Source organism: Solenopsis invicta, chromosome 4 (assembly GCF_016802725.1).
Source record: "Solenopsis invicta isolate M01_SB chromosome 4, UNIL_Sinv_3.0, whole genome shotgun sequence".
Classification (NCBI taxonomy): domain Eukaryota; kingdom Metazoa; phylum Arthropoda; class Insecta; order Hymenoptera; family Formicidae; genus Solenopsis; species Solenopsis invicta.
This window is the reverse complement of record NC_052667.1, coordinates 5471856-5487291: the sequence shown is the minus strand read 5'-3', so window position 1 is coordinate 5487291 and position 15436 is coordinate 5471856. Positions and strand designations below refer to the sequence as shown.

Genomic DNA, 15436 nt, shown 5'->3' with positions numbered 1-15436 from the left:
AAAAACAAAAAAAAACGAAAGACAAATGCAAAATACGGTCGTGTCTCACGCAGATCTCCTGTTGTTCCATAGAGAGCTTCTGCGCGAGAGAGAAAAAGAGCGAGTAAAAAGGTAGAAAAGAGCGAGCGAAAGACTCGTACTGAATAGTCGATTGAAAAGTCTGAGAGAGCGAGCGAAAGAGAGAGAAAGAAAGAGAGAAACAGATGGTCGATCCGATAGAATCGATCGGGAGAAAGAGCGAGAGAGATTAACGGGCAAACGCTGATCGTGCGACACTGAGGGGGCCACTGAAAAAGGACCTCGCAAAAGTGTCCGAAAAGGTAAGGAAAAATTCACCGCAGCCGGAATCGTTTTGCCGGCAAAGCAAAGACCGGACTCATATGTGTATAATGAGAAATACAACTCGCACTTGCCCGCTCTCTCACGCGATACACGAAAACCGTGCCACGGTCGATTTTCCTTGGTAGATTAAGTTTTTTATTCTTTTTTTATATTTTTTATATTTTATTTTTCTTATATTTTTTACCTTCTCGGTTACTACTTTTTCCACGCTCGCATTTTTAGCATAAGTGAATGAAATTTTTAATGGCTTCTTTATTAGACTACCTTCATTGGAATGTATATATCCACACGAGTGACGAAGTATTCATTTCGAAGAATAGACATTTTATACTTAAAAAAAGAAAGGTAAAAGATACTTTAAAATTTGCGAAAGACACGGGGCATAATCACCGCATAAATACTTCGTCATTTGAATTAATTTTTTCACGTTACTTCTAATCGTAATTTTTTTTTTTTAATTTTTGTCAGATGTTTTCTTTTTCTTTTTTGTTTTTATCTTTTCGACCGGCACGCGCGTTGCGCTTACTTTCTCCTAAAACGAAGTCCTATTTGCGATAATTTTATGGTGTAACTAATACAAGTATAATATACGTTTAGAACATATAATACTAGTGTATATAATACTGTGTAGATGTGTAAGGAGGTGAAATTCACTGAAACTAGAGAGCTCAAGTACTTTCGCAAGTGGCAATCGAGACTGTCGAAAAACAGGGCGCTAATTACACGTGATAATGGTGCGATAATGACGCTTCTTCCGCGAGCAATTTGCATTTTATTTGTACCTCCACGATCAAGTTTTTCGCAAAAGGGAAGACCACCCCCCGCCCCTCGCGTGGCGTACGCGAGTTACGAAAGATCCTTGCACCGTTGCCAATTAAAACGCGAGAGTGGTTTTAAAGCGATTATATCTCGTACGTCATCACTCTTGTGTGACGACGTTTGACCCGTTTCACTCGGGTGCTAAGCACCCGGGCCCTTTGTTGAATTTTCTAAGAGCCGTCGCCGTAGAGCAAGAGGTTAAAAAAGAGGCGTGGAACGCTGGAACGCTCGGCCGGGAATAACGAGATGGCAGGGAATAGTAAAAAGAACGAGCTCTAACGAGAATTCTTTTACGCGTAATTTTCTCACGAACGTGGCGTAGCACTTTAATTGCGGAAGAGATTAGGGAGCGATCTTAAATTAGAGACCGCGCCCCTCTTCTTTTTTTTTTCACCTGGTTTTTCGCGCTAATTTCCAACCAGCGGAGCTCGAAAGAGACACCGAATAAAAATTCGCGACGTCGGCAGAAATTTCCCGAAATTCACGAGAACCGATGTATTTATTGCAGCAATTGTCCTTGAGGGAGAGGGGGAAGGGGGGACAGATTTAAGAGGACGCACAATTAGCTTTTCGCAAATCTCCCGCGACGTTCCCCGAGGGAGAAAGTCACTTTATTAGTTAATCCTCCCCCTGAGAGACCTTTTAATTGCCGACACAACTTTTTAATGTCCGGATCTCTCTCTTTCTCTCTCTCTCTCTCTTTCGAGCTTTAAATAATTCCGGACGCTAATACGATTCAGCGACTTTGAAAATTAGATATCCCCCGAGTAAGACGGAAGCTACGAAATAAATCGTCGATTGCATTGATTAAATGCGGGATTTCGCGTTTCTTTCCTCGAGATAACGACAGCTTGATCCGGCGAAGGTTGCTTTTTTATGGATCAGCAAGCTACGGCGCGGCGGCGGCAGCAGCAGCGTTACGCATATTCGCGTTTCACGCGCAATTTAACGCACGGTCCGCGCTCACCCTTCGACGGGCAGAAGATGAACTCGCTCGTGAAATTTGGCGTCGTTCATCGCGATGTATTTATTCGCGGCCTTCATCGCCGATGCATCTCCACGGAATCGGGAAAATCGATGAAAAGGGATTAAAATGCGCGAATGCAGCGCGAACTCAAATCACCGGGGGAAAGGATTTTTATGAATATGGAGGTTCTAGATGCGCGGAAAGAAGTTGCATTGTACGGACGTTATTATTGGCGAATCCGCATCTGCCGGGCGTCCACGGGAGATAATAACGATAATAAATATTAACGAACGCAAATGCGAATGTTGCCTCGCGTCTATAAACTCCCCTGAGCGCGGCTCCGAAGCACAAATTCGCCGGAGGCATAATTCATACGGTAAGGTACGCGGAAGTGCGCGCGCGGGCTTGCCGCCGTTAGCCGACGAGTAGTATTAACTCGGAATAAAGAGGGTGTATTATTTCCCGAGCGAAACAGACTTTTCTCCCCGTTATTAATTTCTAATGGTCGACGGAACTTCTCTGTCGTCGCGACACACGCGCTTTGCGCCGTCTGGTGCATCGAGTTCGCCTATCGATGTCACGGCCTTTTTCGTTGCCCCCGTTCGCTATCTTTCTCCGTCGTAGCGGAGAGATCGAAGACGCGCGTTTCGCACGGAAACGTGCAGCGAAAGCCCGGTCACTTTCGATAATCGAAGAGTATCGAGTGGAAAGAGGAAATAGAAACGCTATTTTTAATTTACCGATTTAGATCCGCCGCCGTAACTCTCTTACAACAAGAGGCAAGATGCCCGCGACAACCAGCGGATATCGTATTCAATGGCTCATTATCCTAATGAACGCCCTTTGTAATCGTCCCCTCATTGTTCCGCGTTAGCTCGTTGTATCTCAGCGCGAAGGCTCGACTGCATCGTCGTCATCCTTGCCTCTTGCGTTGACTTTTCTCCGCTTTCTTTTCTATTTTCAATTTCCGGATAAAAGCTTTCTCACGAGCGAGTTACGATTTTCACAAGATCAAGTTAGATTCGAGATATCTAGTAATAACTTTTGATCTCCCTCATAATCGCCTCGGAATTGAAGTGTTTTAAAATACCGGACACGTACGCGGGATACTCTTCGATTAAACGCGATGAACTTTTCGCTCTCCGTGTGTTATCCGCTATGAATTTTTTAACAATTTCAACTTTTAAGTGTAATCACGCAAGTGAGTAAGGGAACGTCAGTTACAGAGACTGGCTCTTGGTGTCTAGTATATTATTTTATATGTAAATCTTGAGTATTGTATACATTTATAAACCGCATTGGACACAATCAGTCTTAAATTGACTCGCAATTAAAAAATCAAATAGAAAATGAATCGTCAATTTATGATTGACGGGCTTAAAATATTGTAAACAATTTATTCAAATAATTATTAGATTTATAACATAATAATTATATTATAATATATTTATAATATTTTTATTATATTTATAATATAAAATAATAATAACAATTTTAGTAAAATACTCTCAAGATTTAACACAATAAGAATAAGTGAAAGGCTAATGAGAGTACAGCTATTTTTGCGCAAAGTGAATTAGTCAATCGTAGACAAAAAATTCTTTTATTCATTAAGATAACGTTCGAACGTTACAATATAAAATAATATTGAGCACCAATATCCACATAGAAAAAAAATTAGTTTCAAATCAACAATTGTTTCATATGTAAGCAAAAATACAAAATCTTCTTGGGAGATTTTACAATCTTAAACAGACGCAATTTGCTTGCATGAAAAGAAAAATTTTCTTTATGTTAAACAAATTATATAGATTTAAGATTAGAAATTTCTTCCAAGAAGATTTTATATTGTTGATTTGATAATAATTTTTTTTCTGTGCAGCCTCAACCGGGATTAGTATTTCTTCATTTATTTGTACAAATTTGAATTTGTTACATTTATTAATGTTTGACAAGTCTACGGCGTTCATTTATCTTGGAGCTTTTGCATTTCCCGCACTGGCAGATAATGAATCGAGATTATAATGACGACCCTTCTTGTCTCTACGTTCCTGTCCGTCGAGATATCGTCCAAAACATTTGTCTCTGATAAAAACTGGAGTAGATCCGCGTCGATAGGGCGCAAAAAGCGTCGCGTGTAGCGAAAAATCCACACAGAACATTTGAGCGAGTCGATCGAGCGGTTGATAAGTGCTTATGGCAGTTCAGCTAAGGAACAGCCTCGAATGCATAATCCAGCGCGATTTATTGCGCGCCATGACAAATGACACAGAGGCTGCGGAAGCCTGAAATTACGTCGACCCACTACGTAGGCGAAGAATGCAGATTAACGAGCGAGGCTGCTAAGAGAGAAAACGACAAGAAGTATCGTCAAAAGAAAAGCTCCCGCTTTCTCGGCGCACACGAAGCTGGTATTCTCCGAGTGAGTCGAAGCCGCCGCGCCGCCGGGGGATAATGACGATGCTAATGCCGCCGTAAGACGATCTAAAATAGACAGGCGAGGTATAAAAAGAGGCAAGGCGAACGGAGAACGAATAAACAAACGTGCCGCCCCGGGGGCTCCGCGTGACGTATAAATGCGCGGAGGAATTTCAGAACGTTTTCCGCCCGTATATCCGAAGAAATGAAATAAATTTGAATATATAAATAGTGAAATGAAGAGGGAATATTACTCTCTGATATGGTCGTCGAGTATAATGCGCTTCGATGCGCATCTTACGTACGCGTTGCAATTTACATAGCCGAGGAAAATGGATTTACAGTTCGTTTGTGAAGAGGATCGCATTCGCAGTATCTTTGAATTACGTTTTTTTTTCTTTTTTTTTCTTTTTTTTTTTAAGAGAGATGTTTTGCGCTTACGTTCGCAAATGCGATGCGGAAGGCAGGATGGGAACTTTTAGAGAATACTTGTGTACGCGTTGCGAGAGATCAAAAATTATAGTTGCCGCACGCGCGACATGAATGCGATTTAATGAGTTTGGCCTTGGCGGAACGACCGACGGTGTGGTGTCGGTTGGGGGTCGGAAAAAGCTCTTCCTGAAGATGCAAAGGAGTAGTCGACATTCTGGGTCAACAGCGACGACGATGATGACGACGCCGCCGGAGGGGACGACGATGCTTTTCGCGGTAACGTGCAAACACAGGCAGGATCGACGAATCGGCGATTAAATCGCGCATGAAAAATTCATACGCGGTTCCGTGAACAGAATTGGAAAGGAGCATTTCCACGGCCACGATTTTATAACTCGTTGAAAATTCAACCGCGATGAAGACCCAAAAGAAGAGGGACTGTACAAACAGCGCAACGAATTTCTTGAAATTATAATCGAGCCGCGTGTTTGAGCAATGTAAAGTAGAAGCCGCCTTTTCCGCGTTACACTTGTAGAAACTTACAGCATTGAAACCGTATTCATCGAACTATAAATTATTTCATTCTTTGCGTCAGTTTCTTCGTTGCTACAAACTTTATCTCGAAGATATTTTCGAACTGTGTGTGTGTGTTTTTTCAGTGAGAAGTGTATGTTTCCACGTGATCGTGCAAAGTACGTCGCGTGCGCCTAATTAAAAAGCTGCGCGAGCCAGCGGCAGCTGGAAGATTCTCGGAAGACGTCGCGAAACGGAGATCAGAAGATTGCAAGCGGATTAAAAGACGTCGTCGGCGACGAGGTCTTCAACTGATAATGCGAATGACCAAGCACGTTAAGCAGTTCCGTCATTAGGGACACGAGTGGTAGCACGGGTATCGGGTTAGTAAGCAAGCGAGCGAGATGACCAATAGAAGGGGTCGAAGGGGGAGGAAAAGTGGGACTTCGATTACCTCGTACATTTTCGCCGCACGTTCCCGGCAGAAGTGACGTGGTCGGGTGGCCCATAGGTTACGTACATACATCGCTTCCGGTATTAACGACAGGTACCTTACCCCGCGCCCACCCCCCGGCGCGGCCAGTCCGACGGTGGTCGAGTTTTCGGCCTTAGCAAGTCAAATTTATGCAGATGTCCGTTCGTCGAAGGCGAGCAAGCGAGTTTGCTCGAAATTTCCAAAGTGCCATTTCGCTTATTCGACCGGGCCGGGCCCGCGCCGCCGCGCCGGCCGTTCTGGAAGGTATCTCCCAAGTCTGGCTCGAGATCGTCCCTCTCGAATCCCCCCCCCCCCCCCCCCAGGAACAAGATAAGTGCTCGAGAAACGTGGATTCTCCGGGTAGGAGTTACCACGAAGAGAATCGCGTCGATTGTTAAATCCTTCGAATGCCGATCGTCCTTGTACGCGGGTCTTGATTAATGCGGCCATTTTGCCTTCATCGGTCCGCTGCTCGCAGCCAATTGCGCCGTGCGATGGTGGTATTATGCAGGGTAGACGCAAATGGTATTTCATTAAGCTGCAAATTGACGGTAGAAGAGAGATATGTCTTCGATTTTCATTTGAAAACTTTGGAAAGAAATATTTTTCGGAAGAATAAATTTCTCGGTTCTATATCACGCTATCATCACGAGAAATGTTTTTTTTTTCTTTTTTGTGGCATATTGCGCGAGTTTAATCGGCGATTGTGATCAATATTGTTGTGTACCGGGGGAGTATAGTTAGCGCGGCTCGTCGGTATACATATAGTGCTTAAATATGCTTGCATAATTCAATTTTAATCGTCCGCTATAAGAATCGCACATAAGGTAAACATGAAGCGGCACTCGAGATTAAATATGTGATAGCATTGACCGGAGGAACGTCCCGGGGGAAAAAAAAAGTCTGTAATATTGATTTGACGTGTAATTTTAGGCAAGCACTTCACGCTATATAGACAGTGGCATAACAAGGCCGTCGATGCATTTTTTCGTCGCAACCCTGTCGTTTGCATATTATTCAGTGGCCTGCATCCATAATTTTTTTTTCCGTGCCGAATCAATAAAGTCACGTAAGACCGTGACTGTCTCTTTAGAGCCTTCCCCGGCGTACGCCGTCGAGATCCAAGGGCGAAAATGTGATATATCGCGATATCGATCTCTCCACACGTTTATCTTGATCGCCGAGGTTTAGTCAATGCGCTTTATTCATACACACTCTCAAGCGCATGTATCGCCAAAAATTGGAGATACAAAAACTTTTATTACGACATACACCTCCAACTTTAACAATGATTTACGTGATTTACATGAAGAGTGTATAGATTTTCGTTATTATTTCGAATATTATAAAATATTACCAATGTGTAACTTTGAAATGTCATTTCCATTAAAAATCGGTACCTCGAATTTAAAAGTATTGCGCGATATATAATTAAAGGTACATGCATCTGTTAATCGATTGAGTTTATGAAACCAGAATTAACTACAGATGCACTTTACTAAAATTAGCAGCTTAATAAAAATATTGACCCATTTAACGATCGCCAAACATTAATTCGAATTATATTCGCGGTTCAAGGAAATATCGGAAAAATCATTTGACCGCGATATTATTTTATTGCCTCGCGCGTTGCCATCCATAAAATTTCAGATTAACAATATCATGCTGATATAGCGTTTCGCACAAAGTGCATTATAAAAGGAACACAGGCGATAACAGCCAAAATTGAAATTACTCGTTGGTGTCAGCTTGGTAGCATTAATATCAGTGGGTATAATTTGCAAAACAATCGTGAGACCCGGGCTGCACATCGTTCGCGGTGCTTTTCATCGACTGAATTTCTGTTGAATGCTATACACTGATTCGCGAGCGAGCGCGACACGCGCAAACAAATATTCGCCAGCGTGCCGCAATTGTTTGTCAGAACAAGGTGGCTCACGCGCGGACACGCTTGTTTATTATCGACGCGGCTCGATTCACGCGATTCGAACGTATCTGTCGATTCGCGCTTCACTCGTTTGTTTGTTCGTTAAAGTGCAGCCGCGCGCGATTTTTGCAACGCTACGTTTTGCGGTATTTCGCACGGTACATGATACCTAGAGACGTGGACAGAAACCGAATTTTTGATAAAAGGGCCACCTAGGAGAAACGTCCAGATGCATCTTTTTGACATTTTTAACATTAGGTTGCCATGGATTTTTACAAAATTAACCTGACCGTTTCATCAATTAACTTGAGCATGTATTGGAAATTTCTCGAAATATGAAAAAATTATAAAAAAATTGCAGATTGTTTTATATTGCATTTGAAAGTAGTAGAAAAAATTGACGGCGATTTTTTATCGGGATAAAAAATTATTTCAATAAGAAGAAGACATGTGCTCTAATATAATTAATGAAATAATTGAAAAAATCTGAACTTTTATATACAATAAATGCTTTAAAAATTCAAGATTATTTATGTAACGTTTTACGAGATTATCTACGTTTTAGAAATCAGTTCTGTAAAATAAACAAAATGTAGTTATTTATTTACAATATAACTAAAGAGACAATCACAATAAATGATCTTGATGAATACTTTAGTATTATACTGTAAATAAAAGAGTACTGTGTTAATTATTTTGAAATATTTTATTAATTATATTAGAGCATCTTGAATACTTTAGTACAATACTAAAGTATTCAAGATAGTTTATTGTAATTGTCTATTTAGTTATCGCAACGAATTAAAATATTTACACAAAAAAAATTGAGATTTTCTTTAATGTTGTAGGAAATAATTTAATTTTTAATAACAAATAGAATAAACTATAAAAATATAATCTTATTCAAACAACTTTAACATATATATAATTTATTCAAAGTGTTAATATTAACGCATTTCCAAAATTTTATTTACTTTGCAGGGATCGTATGTCCGTTACATCCTTAAATAGTTTACAATCTTTTCCACGGTCTTCAAAAGCTTCCGCTACGGATGAGTAATGAGAACATTGTTACGTAGCGCGAAAACTTTTGTACGTTCATTCGACGGCTCTACCTCCATTTCCCAATAATGTTCGTTTAACCGCGCTCTACCTGTGACGCGAGATCTACGGCAGCCACCAAACCTTCGTTGCCGGAAACAAGATCGTAAAATGCAAATTGCTCGACGATGCGCCGCGCCAGGCCGAGCGTGATTGGCCTGAGTAAGCCCCGTAACTCACAATCCTCGTGAGAGTCGATACACGAACGCTGCTCAAGATGCGTTTCAGCGCATTCGAGAACGGGAAGTGTAAATAATTTTTATTCATCGCTGCCTCGATCACAGCGGCAGGAAAATTCCGTTTCGCGGAAGATCTTTCGAGATGCAATGTTGCGTAAGAATCATTTAGAAGGATCAGTGGATCGACGCAAAATTATTGTAGTTCGCGAATGGCACGCGTGATTTAATTAACGCATCCCAATCAGGCGATTAATATATTATATATTAACTGATTTTTACATTTTCCAAATTGTAATTCTTTCATGTAAACTGATTTATTTGTTTTAATCTTTTTTTTTTTAAACTGCTATCTATTACGATAATTACCATAAATCTAGATCTCGTTAATCTGTACTTTTTTTTGATGAAAAAGTGCCAGAACATAAAATTAAATATATTGCTAAGAATTCAAAGATCAATTCAGTGTCAATTGACTTCGGTTGTCGTGGAAACATTTGCGCTGAATCAAGAGACGTGCGTTTTCGTACTCGCGTTTCGAATGTAGAAACTTCGCAATGCCGTACGATACGATATCGCAGACCCTTTGTGTCTCGATGGTATCCCCGTTGAAATGGGCGTAAAGTGGGACAGGAAAACGAGAAGGCGGGCGGCTGGTTGTTAGGTTGGAGGTAGGTGGAGGAGCACAAAAAGCAAAGCAGAAGAACCCATGGTAAGCGAAGCGTTCGATAAAGAACGAAACAAGTCGCGATCCACCCGGAAACTCGTCCCTTTTTGCCAGACGCGAAGGTACTTGAGCGAAATTGAAATAATCGGAAATCGACGGAAGGCTTGTGCTATTGTTTTCTCGGTTATGCCGGGAAACGGAGGCAGGAAAAGAGAAAGAGAGAGAGAGAGATCGAGAGAGCGGAGGACACCTGATAGACGCAAAAGAACAATCGGTTTCTTTTTTTCCTTTTTTTTTTATTTCATTAAACTGTCCCGCGAAACTGATATCCGTAAGGTGCATAATAAAACGAATTAGTTGCGCCCTTCGACACGTTTGACTTTTATTCAACCACTGTCGTCGTGCTCCTGCGCCCTGTTCTCTCTTTCTCTCGTCCGACAATTGACGCGCATGTAAAAGCTCTCTTTGCGGGTCGACGAGATTAAACGCGAGAATTGTTCGCGCGCTATTTAAGCGTGCATCGTACGCGGGGGCGTGCTGTATTAGCTACGGCACGCCGCGGAGCGATGACTAAAATCGTTTTATTGCCGATATTTAGCTCACGGATCGATACGCCGGTCGTGCGCAACATTGTAACGCTTATTAGAAAGCGACAAATAAACGCAGGTTGCATAATACCAGCGTTTATCGGATAATAAGTCGTCGATCGTTACTGGAGCGTTAAATTCGTCGACCACCGAAGAATCTTGCGGTTTCTAACTTCCGAAATTAATTTAATGGAACCGGACTTAATAGAATGACATGTTTTTTCTGTTCCGAAAATAAAATTGTGTGACAGTTTTTTTTTTTTTTTTTAATTCCACAATGTTCATGTGACACGTAAAATTTATCTACAGCTATCATTCAAATATATTTTTACGTGAAATTCATATTTTATTTATACGTTTCCGAGTTTCTCGTTCAATTTATCATACATCGTTCGCAATTTATCACATTACATAAAGCAATATTTTCTCCATTTTGGAAGTTAGAAACTGTTAAAAGAGAAAATCTTTTTTTCGCTTTGGAAAGAGATTTTCGATATTGTTATATGTTTTAACGTTAAGATAACGTTCCTTGAATTCGGACGTATTTCAAAATACGATTATATAATTGATACGTGAATTTGATACGTGATTTTTGCGTTCCGCGAAAATCACAGATTTCTGATTACTTTCTAAATTGACAAATTGATCTGTTTGATGTATGCTCGATTGAGAATTTACGTATCAAAGGCCAAAATTGAACGGTAGAAAAACCTCTGAATTCGAGCGAAAACTTGTAGCGCTTGCACGATTTAAACACCTGTCGTTGTACGTACATGCGATATAAAACATACGCGCGATTTGTTTAACCAATGTATCGTGAAACAACGATCACAATCCGCACGCCGAACTTGATGAAGGTAATTGAAACGAGGGAGGAGGGAGGAGGGGGGGTCGTGTTAAAAAAAGCAATAAGGAGAAAATAATCGTGCAACCGTCTACATAATTTGTAATCGTTTATTAAATATTACTTGTAATTCGCTTGCTCGATGCAGGAATACGCATGATTATCGCGTTTTGAACCGAAATCACAATTTCATGACGAACAAAATCAGAGCCTGCAAATTGCAGCCCGGCAAATCGGATTTCTGCATCGAACAATGTATATTTGATTACAGGATCCGCGCGCGGCCCCGTGAAATTGCCAAAGTTTCTCATATTTTATTCGACTCAGAGCGCATTTTCTGCGACGATTACATTTTTACGCGCCCGCAGTTTGTTCCATTAGTACCTCGGATAATTATCATCAACACATTTTGCAAACGTTTCAGTGCTTCCACGTAATCGTTCCGTCGTTTCGAAAATTAACTTTAATCAAATTGTGAAAATGCTTTCGAATTTCAATTTTAATTGACCGCGGATAGGCCGCAACTTTCTAAAAAAATAAAAAAATCTTTGCGTTTTACTCGCGGCGAGTCGAAAACTCTTACGGGATTTTCAAAGATTTTTCCGCGACTTAACAAAATGGCCACGCGCGGATCCCGAAGATGGGCGATGTTAGTTGGAAATCTCTCTCGTGAGAATAAAAAAAAGAGCTTCTGTTCTAACCCCTGCCTCTTCTTAACTCGACAGGTGAACAACGCAACAGCGAGGGTACAGACGAAAAAACCGCCGACGGTGCCAAACGGTAAGTGGGCCGAAACTTTCTTATCACCTTTATCTCCCCGTAACTCTCGCCCCTCGGAGCTTTCTCCCGAGCCGCTTTGTACTTAGAAATGCCTCGAGCCACGACAGGGTTCCATTAGAGCACAAAACATCGCAACACACACACACACACAGGGTATACATGCCGCGTTATAGCACCGGATCGGCGAAGATAACGGAAATAAAAACATTTTACGATTGAAGGCAGTAAATTTGGACGCGGATATAATTTGATTTTAACTAGAAAATCATTTTGCTTACGTTTTATAACGTTACCAGGGCATTCTACGTTGCTCGCAACAAAACGAAAGTTATCTTTTCTCTAAACGCGATATTATATTCAGATTAAATGATATTGATGTGGATTATGCTCGCCGGCTATTTGATGCGTGAAATTGAAGTTCCACGAAACGTAGCAGAAACTCAGGATAAGAAAAATACGATCGTGCTTTTGAAAGCGGTATGTGAAATGGCCGATCGCGCGTATTGCTCGCGTGCGGTGAGAGGAGGGGGCGGCGCGGCGCGGCGATCTATCGCATGAAATAATAAAAAAATACAGCTCGTATATCATTTCTATCACACACGATCTATGCTGTACATACGTACGCGAGTGTATTTTCCCGGGGAATATTGCACCGGAAATATACATTTTCCGCGCGTTCGCCGACTTCGCCGGCGTAAAGATGCAAAAAGTCTTCCCTTATTGCGGAATAAGACGCAGGAGAGAGAGAGCTTCGCGGAGTGTTTTAAATTCCGCGATTCTCTTTTGCGCCTCTCTTCCGCCGTGCATCGCAATGGCGAGAGAGCGGGGGGGGGGGAAATTTCGCTCGATGCACAGAGACGGACAAAAATATTTTCTACATGGTTACACGCGCGCGTGCACACATTTACACACTTGCGTCCCGCGTATTTTATGTTTCAAGAATGTTTGGCTTAGCTGCGTGAATCTAAAATTCAAATTCGATATCGGAAAAATGTATGTACATATTTACATAGGAAATCTTGCGCGAGCGTAAAGAGAGTAAGTTATTCTCCGTAGTGTGTTTTATATATCGCTCCGAATCCATAATGGAATTTAAGGCAAAATTAGCGCGGCGCGCTTAATAAAAGTTGTAAAAGTTGCTAAGCCCGCGTCGCGTCGCGTCGCGTCGCGACCCCTTAATAGACGTGTCGTGCAAAATGTTTTTGTTTTGCTAAATTGGACAAATTTCATACTGTGCTCACGTCCATTATGCGCGCGACACGTAATGCCGGAGAGTTTTAAACTAAATCTAACCTCGGTCCGCTCGTACCGTCCGATTTAAATTGCGGCTTAATCCGGATTATCTGACCGGCCACCAGCTGCGAAGAGAACACGTTGCAAATATGTGATATTACGTAACCGGCTACCGCTCAAATAGGCTCCTCGCTGATTACACTACGAAGTCCTTCAGTCTGCCAGATATTTCTAGGTCACAGTTAATACCCGAAAAGCTCTGCAAAATATTCTCCAAAACTGTACAGGCTGTGTGTTTGCAAAATTACACGAGCTTCGCAAGCCGCCCGTTTAACAAGAATAATTAATTGTCAAGTACCAAATGTTCTAGAATAATATTACGTAAAATAGAGTTAAAATAGAACTCTATCGCTCACACGTGAGATTTGCGACTGAATAGTTTATATCTATTTTAAACAATTAGAGAGATCATTCACGTAATGTTAAAAGATTAGAAAAGATAGTGACAATTGTAAAATAATAATAATGATTTTGCAAAACTTTATTGGTTCAAATGGACGACATTTGTTATTTTCGTCGCCTTATTACGTATTGCCTATGAATTTTCTTTAAGACGATTAATCGCGATTTACGTCGACCTTTATACCACGAGTTGAAGCGGCACGATTTCGATGTTATAAATAATTGGCACTTAAAACAGTAATAACGATTGAACGCGCGTTGCCAAGTGTTTCCTAACGTGAATATAATTCTGGTCAACAGTTTGTTCAGTCCACAAAGGACGCCGAGTGACGTCGGTACCGCCAATTATAACCGCATGTACAACATAATTTTGGTCGTAAATGACGAACTGGCTAATTTGCAATTTAATTTTCTCTCGCGCGTTTCTTTAATTGTCATCTCATTTTATTTATCACTGAAACACAAATTGCACCGACTTCGGCAGACGTCTTATTTCAAATTATCGTTGGATCTTCATTTCTCGTTATTTCTTGTTATATCAATTAATCTCCGTAATAAATCCGATTAGGAATTTGCTTAAAATGACGGAGGCATTCGTGCCGTGTTGCATCGGGATTTCGATGTAGCGTTAAATTTTAAGTCGCTCACTTGTGTTTGGCATCGCAGTCGCAATGCGTTCGTCCCGGTTTAATTGCGATCAAATCAACACAGGACTTCGTGTCCAGCGACTGAATTGATTCTCGCCCACGTCGAGGCAACGTCCTATCGAGTGACGGCTTGTGTGTGCAAGGTTTAACCCCCGGGCCCACGCACGCGACATGCAATTATCGGAATGCTAAGGTTCGCGCCCCCGGGGGCACGCTTCGAGAGACGTTAAGATCAATTCGGGCCATTTGGCGCGTACAGGTGCACGCGTGGCCGCGACGCGACGCCTCTAATAACCGATTCGACAACTGTCGATTCTCTCCCGATGGAGTGGAATGGTCGAGACACCTCGCGCCTCGTGACAGTCTCTCTCTCTCTCGCGTTCGACAATATTCGCGCAACAGCAGCCGGTGTCGTGGGCGATGACAAATGCTGCCTTGACACTTTTCGCATGTTTGTATCTGACTTTTTGATTGGTGAAAAATTTAACGAGCTAACTTTTTGAAGCTTTAGCCGCGGGAGGGGAAAAGGGAGGGGGGTATCGTGGTTAAATTCAAGGAGAATCGAGAAGTCACTAAACGTGATGGGAAATGTTAATCTGTGAAACGCTCTGCACGAGAATCTTCCTTTTTCTCTCCTCGCGCGACGTCTAGAAAGTCTGAGACGTGAGATAAATGATAAATGCGATATTTAAGTTTTATTCCATGAACTTTTGCCGTGCGCTTTCAGATGTTGATAATACTAAAAGAACAAGTTTTCTTTCTTAAAGCCGAGCAGTCGTAGAAAAAGCGAGGATGTGCGACTAGATTTTTCATAGTGCTTTTTTTTTATAAGGTATAAGGAAAAGAGGAATTAAGTCTCACAATGTAATGTGAAAAACGTTACCTTATTTTTACCAACTATTTTTCCGCGTATTTAAAGTGGTTCAAAAAAATCACTAAAAATTTATGAGCATTTCGCGTTTCTAGAAGAAACAGTTTGTATTTTATTTTGGAAAAAAAAAGTAAAATTAGTATTTATAATTTAATTGCCTTTTCGAGAAATTTCC

At 41.4% G+C, this 15436-nt stretch overlaps 1 protein-coding gene across 6 annotated transcripts in view; it reads left to right on the top strand.

Moving 5' to 3' along the window:
- Nucleotides 1-15436, top strand: part of LOC105195558 (RNA binding protein fox-1 homolog 2) — a 339314-nt gene that overhangs the window by 266123 nt on the left and 57755 nt on the right. For all 6 annotated transcript variants that reach the window (XR_005574599.1, XR_005574602.1, XR_005574603.1 and 3 more), the window contains one exon: nt 11994-12048. Coding sequence is in view for 1 of the 6 variants with exons in the window: in XM_026134731.2 (XP_025990516.1) it covers nt 11994-12048 (55 nt within the window). In the remaining 5 variants the exon portion in view is untranslated. The remainder of the gene's footprint in view (nt 1-11993; nt 12049-15436) is intronic.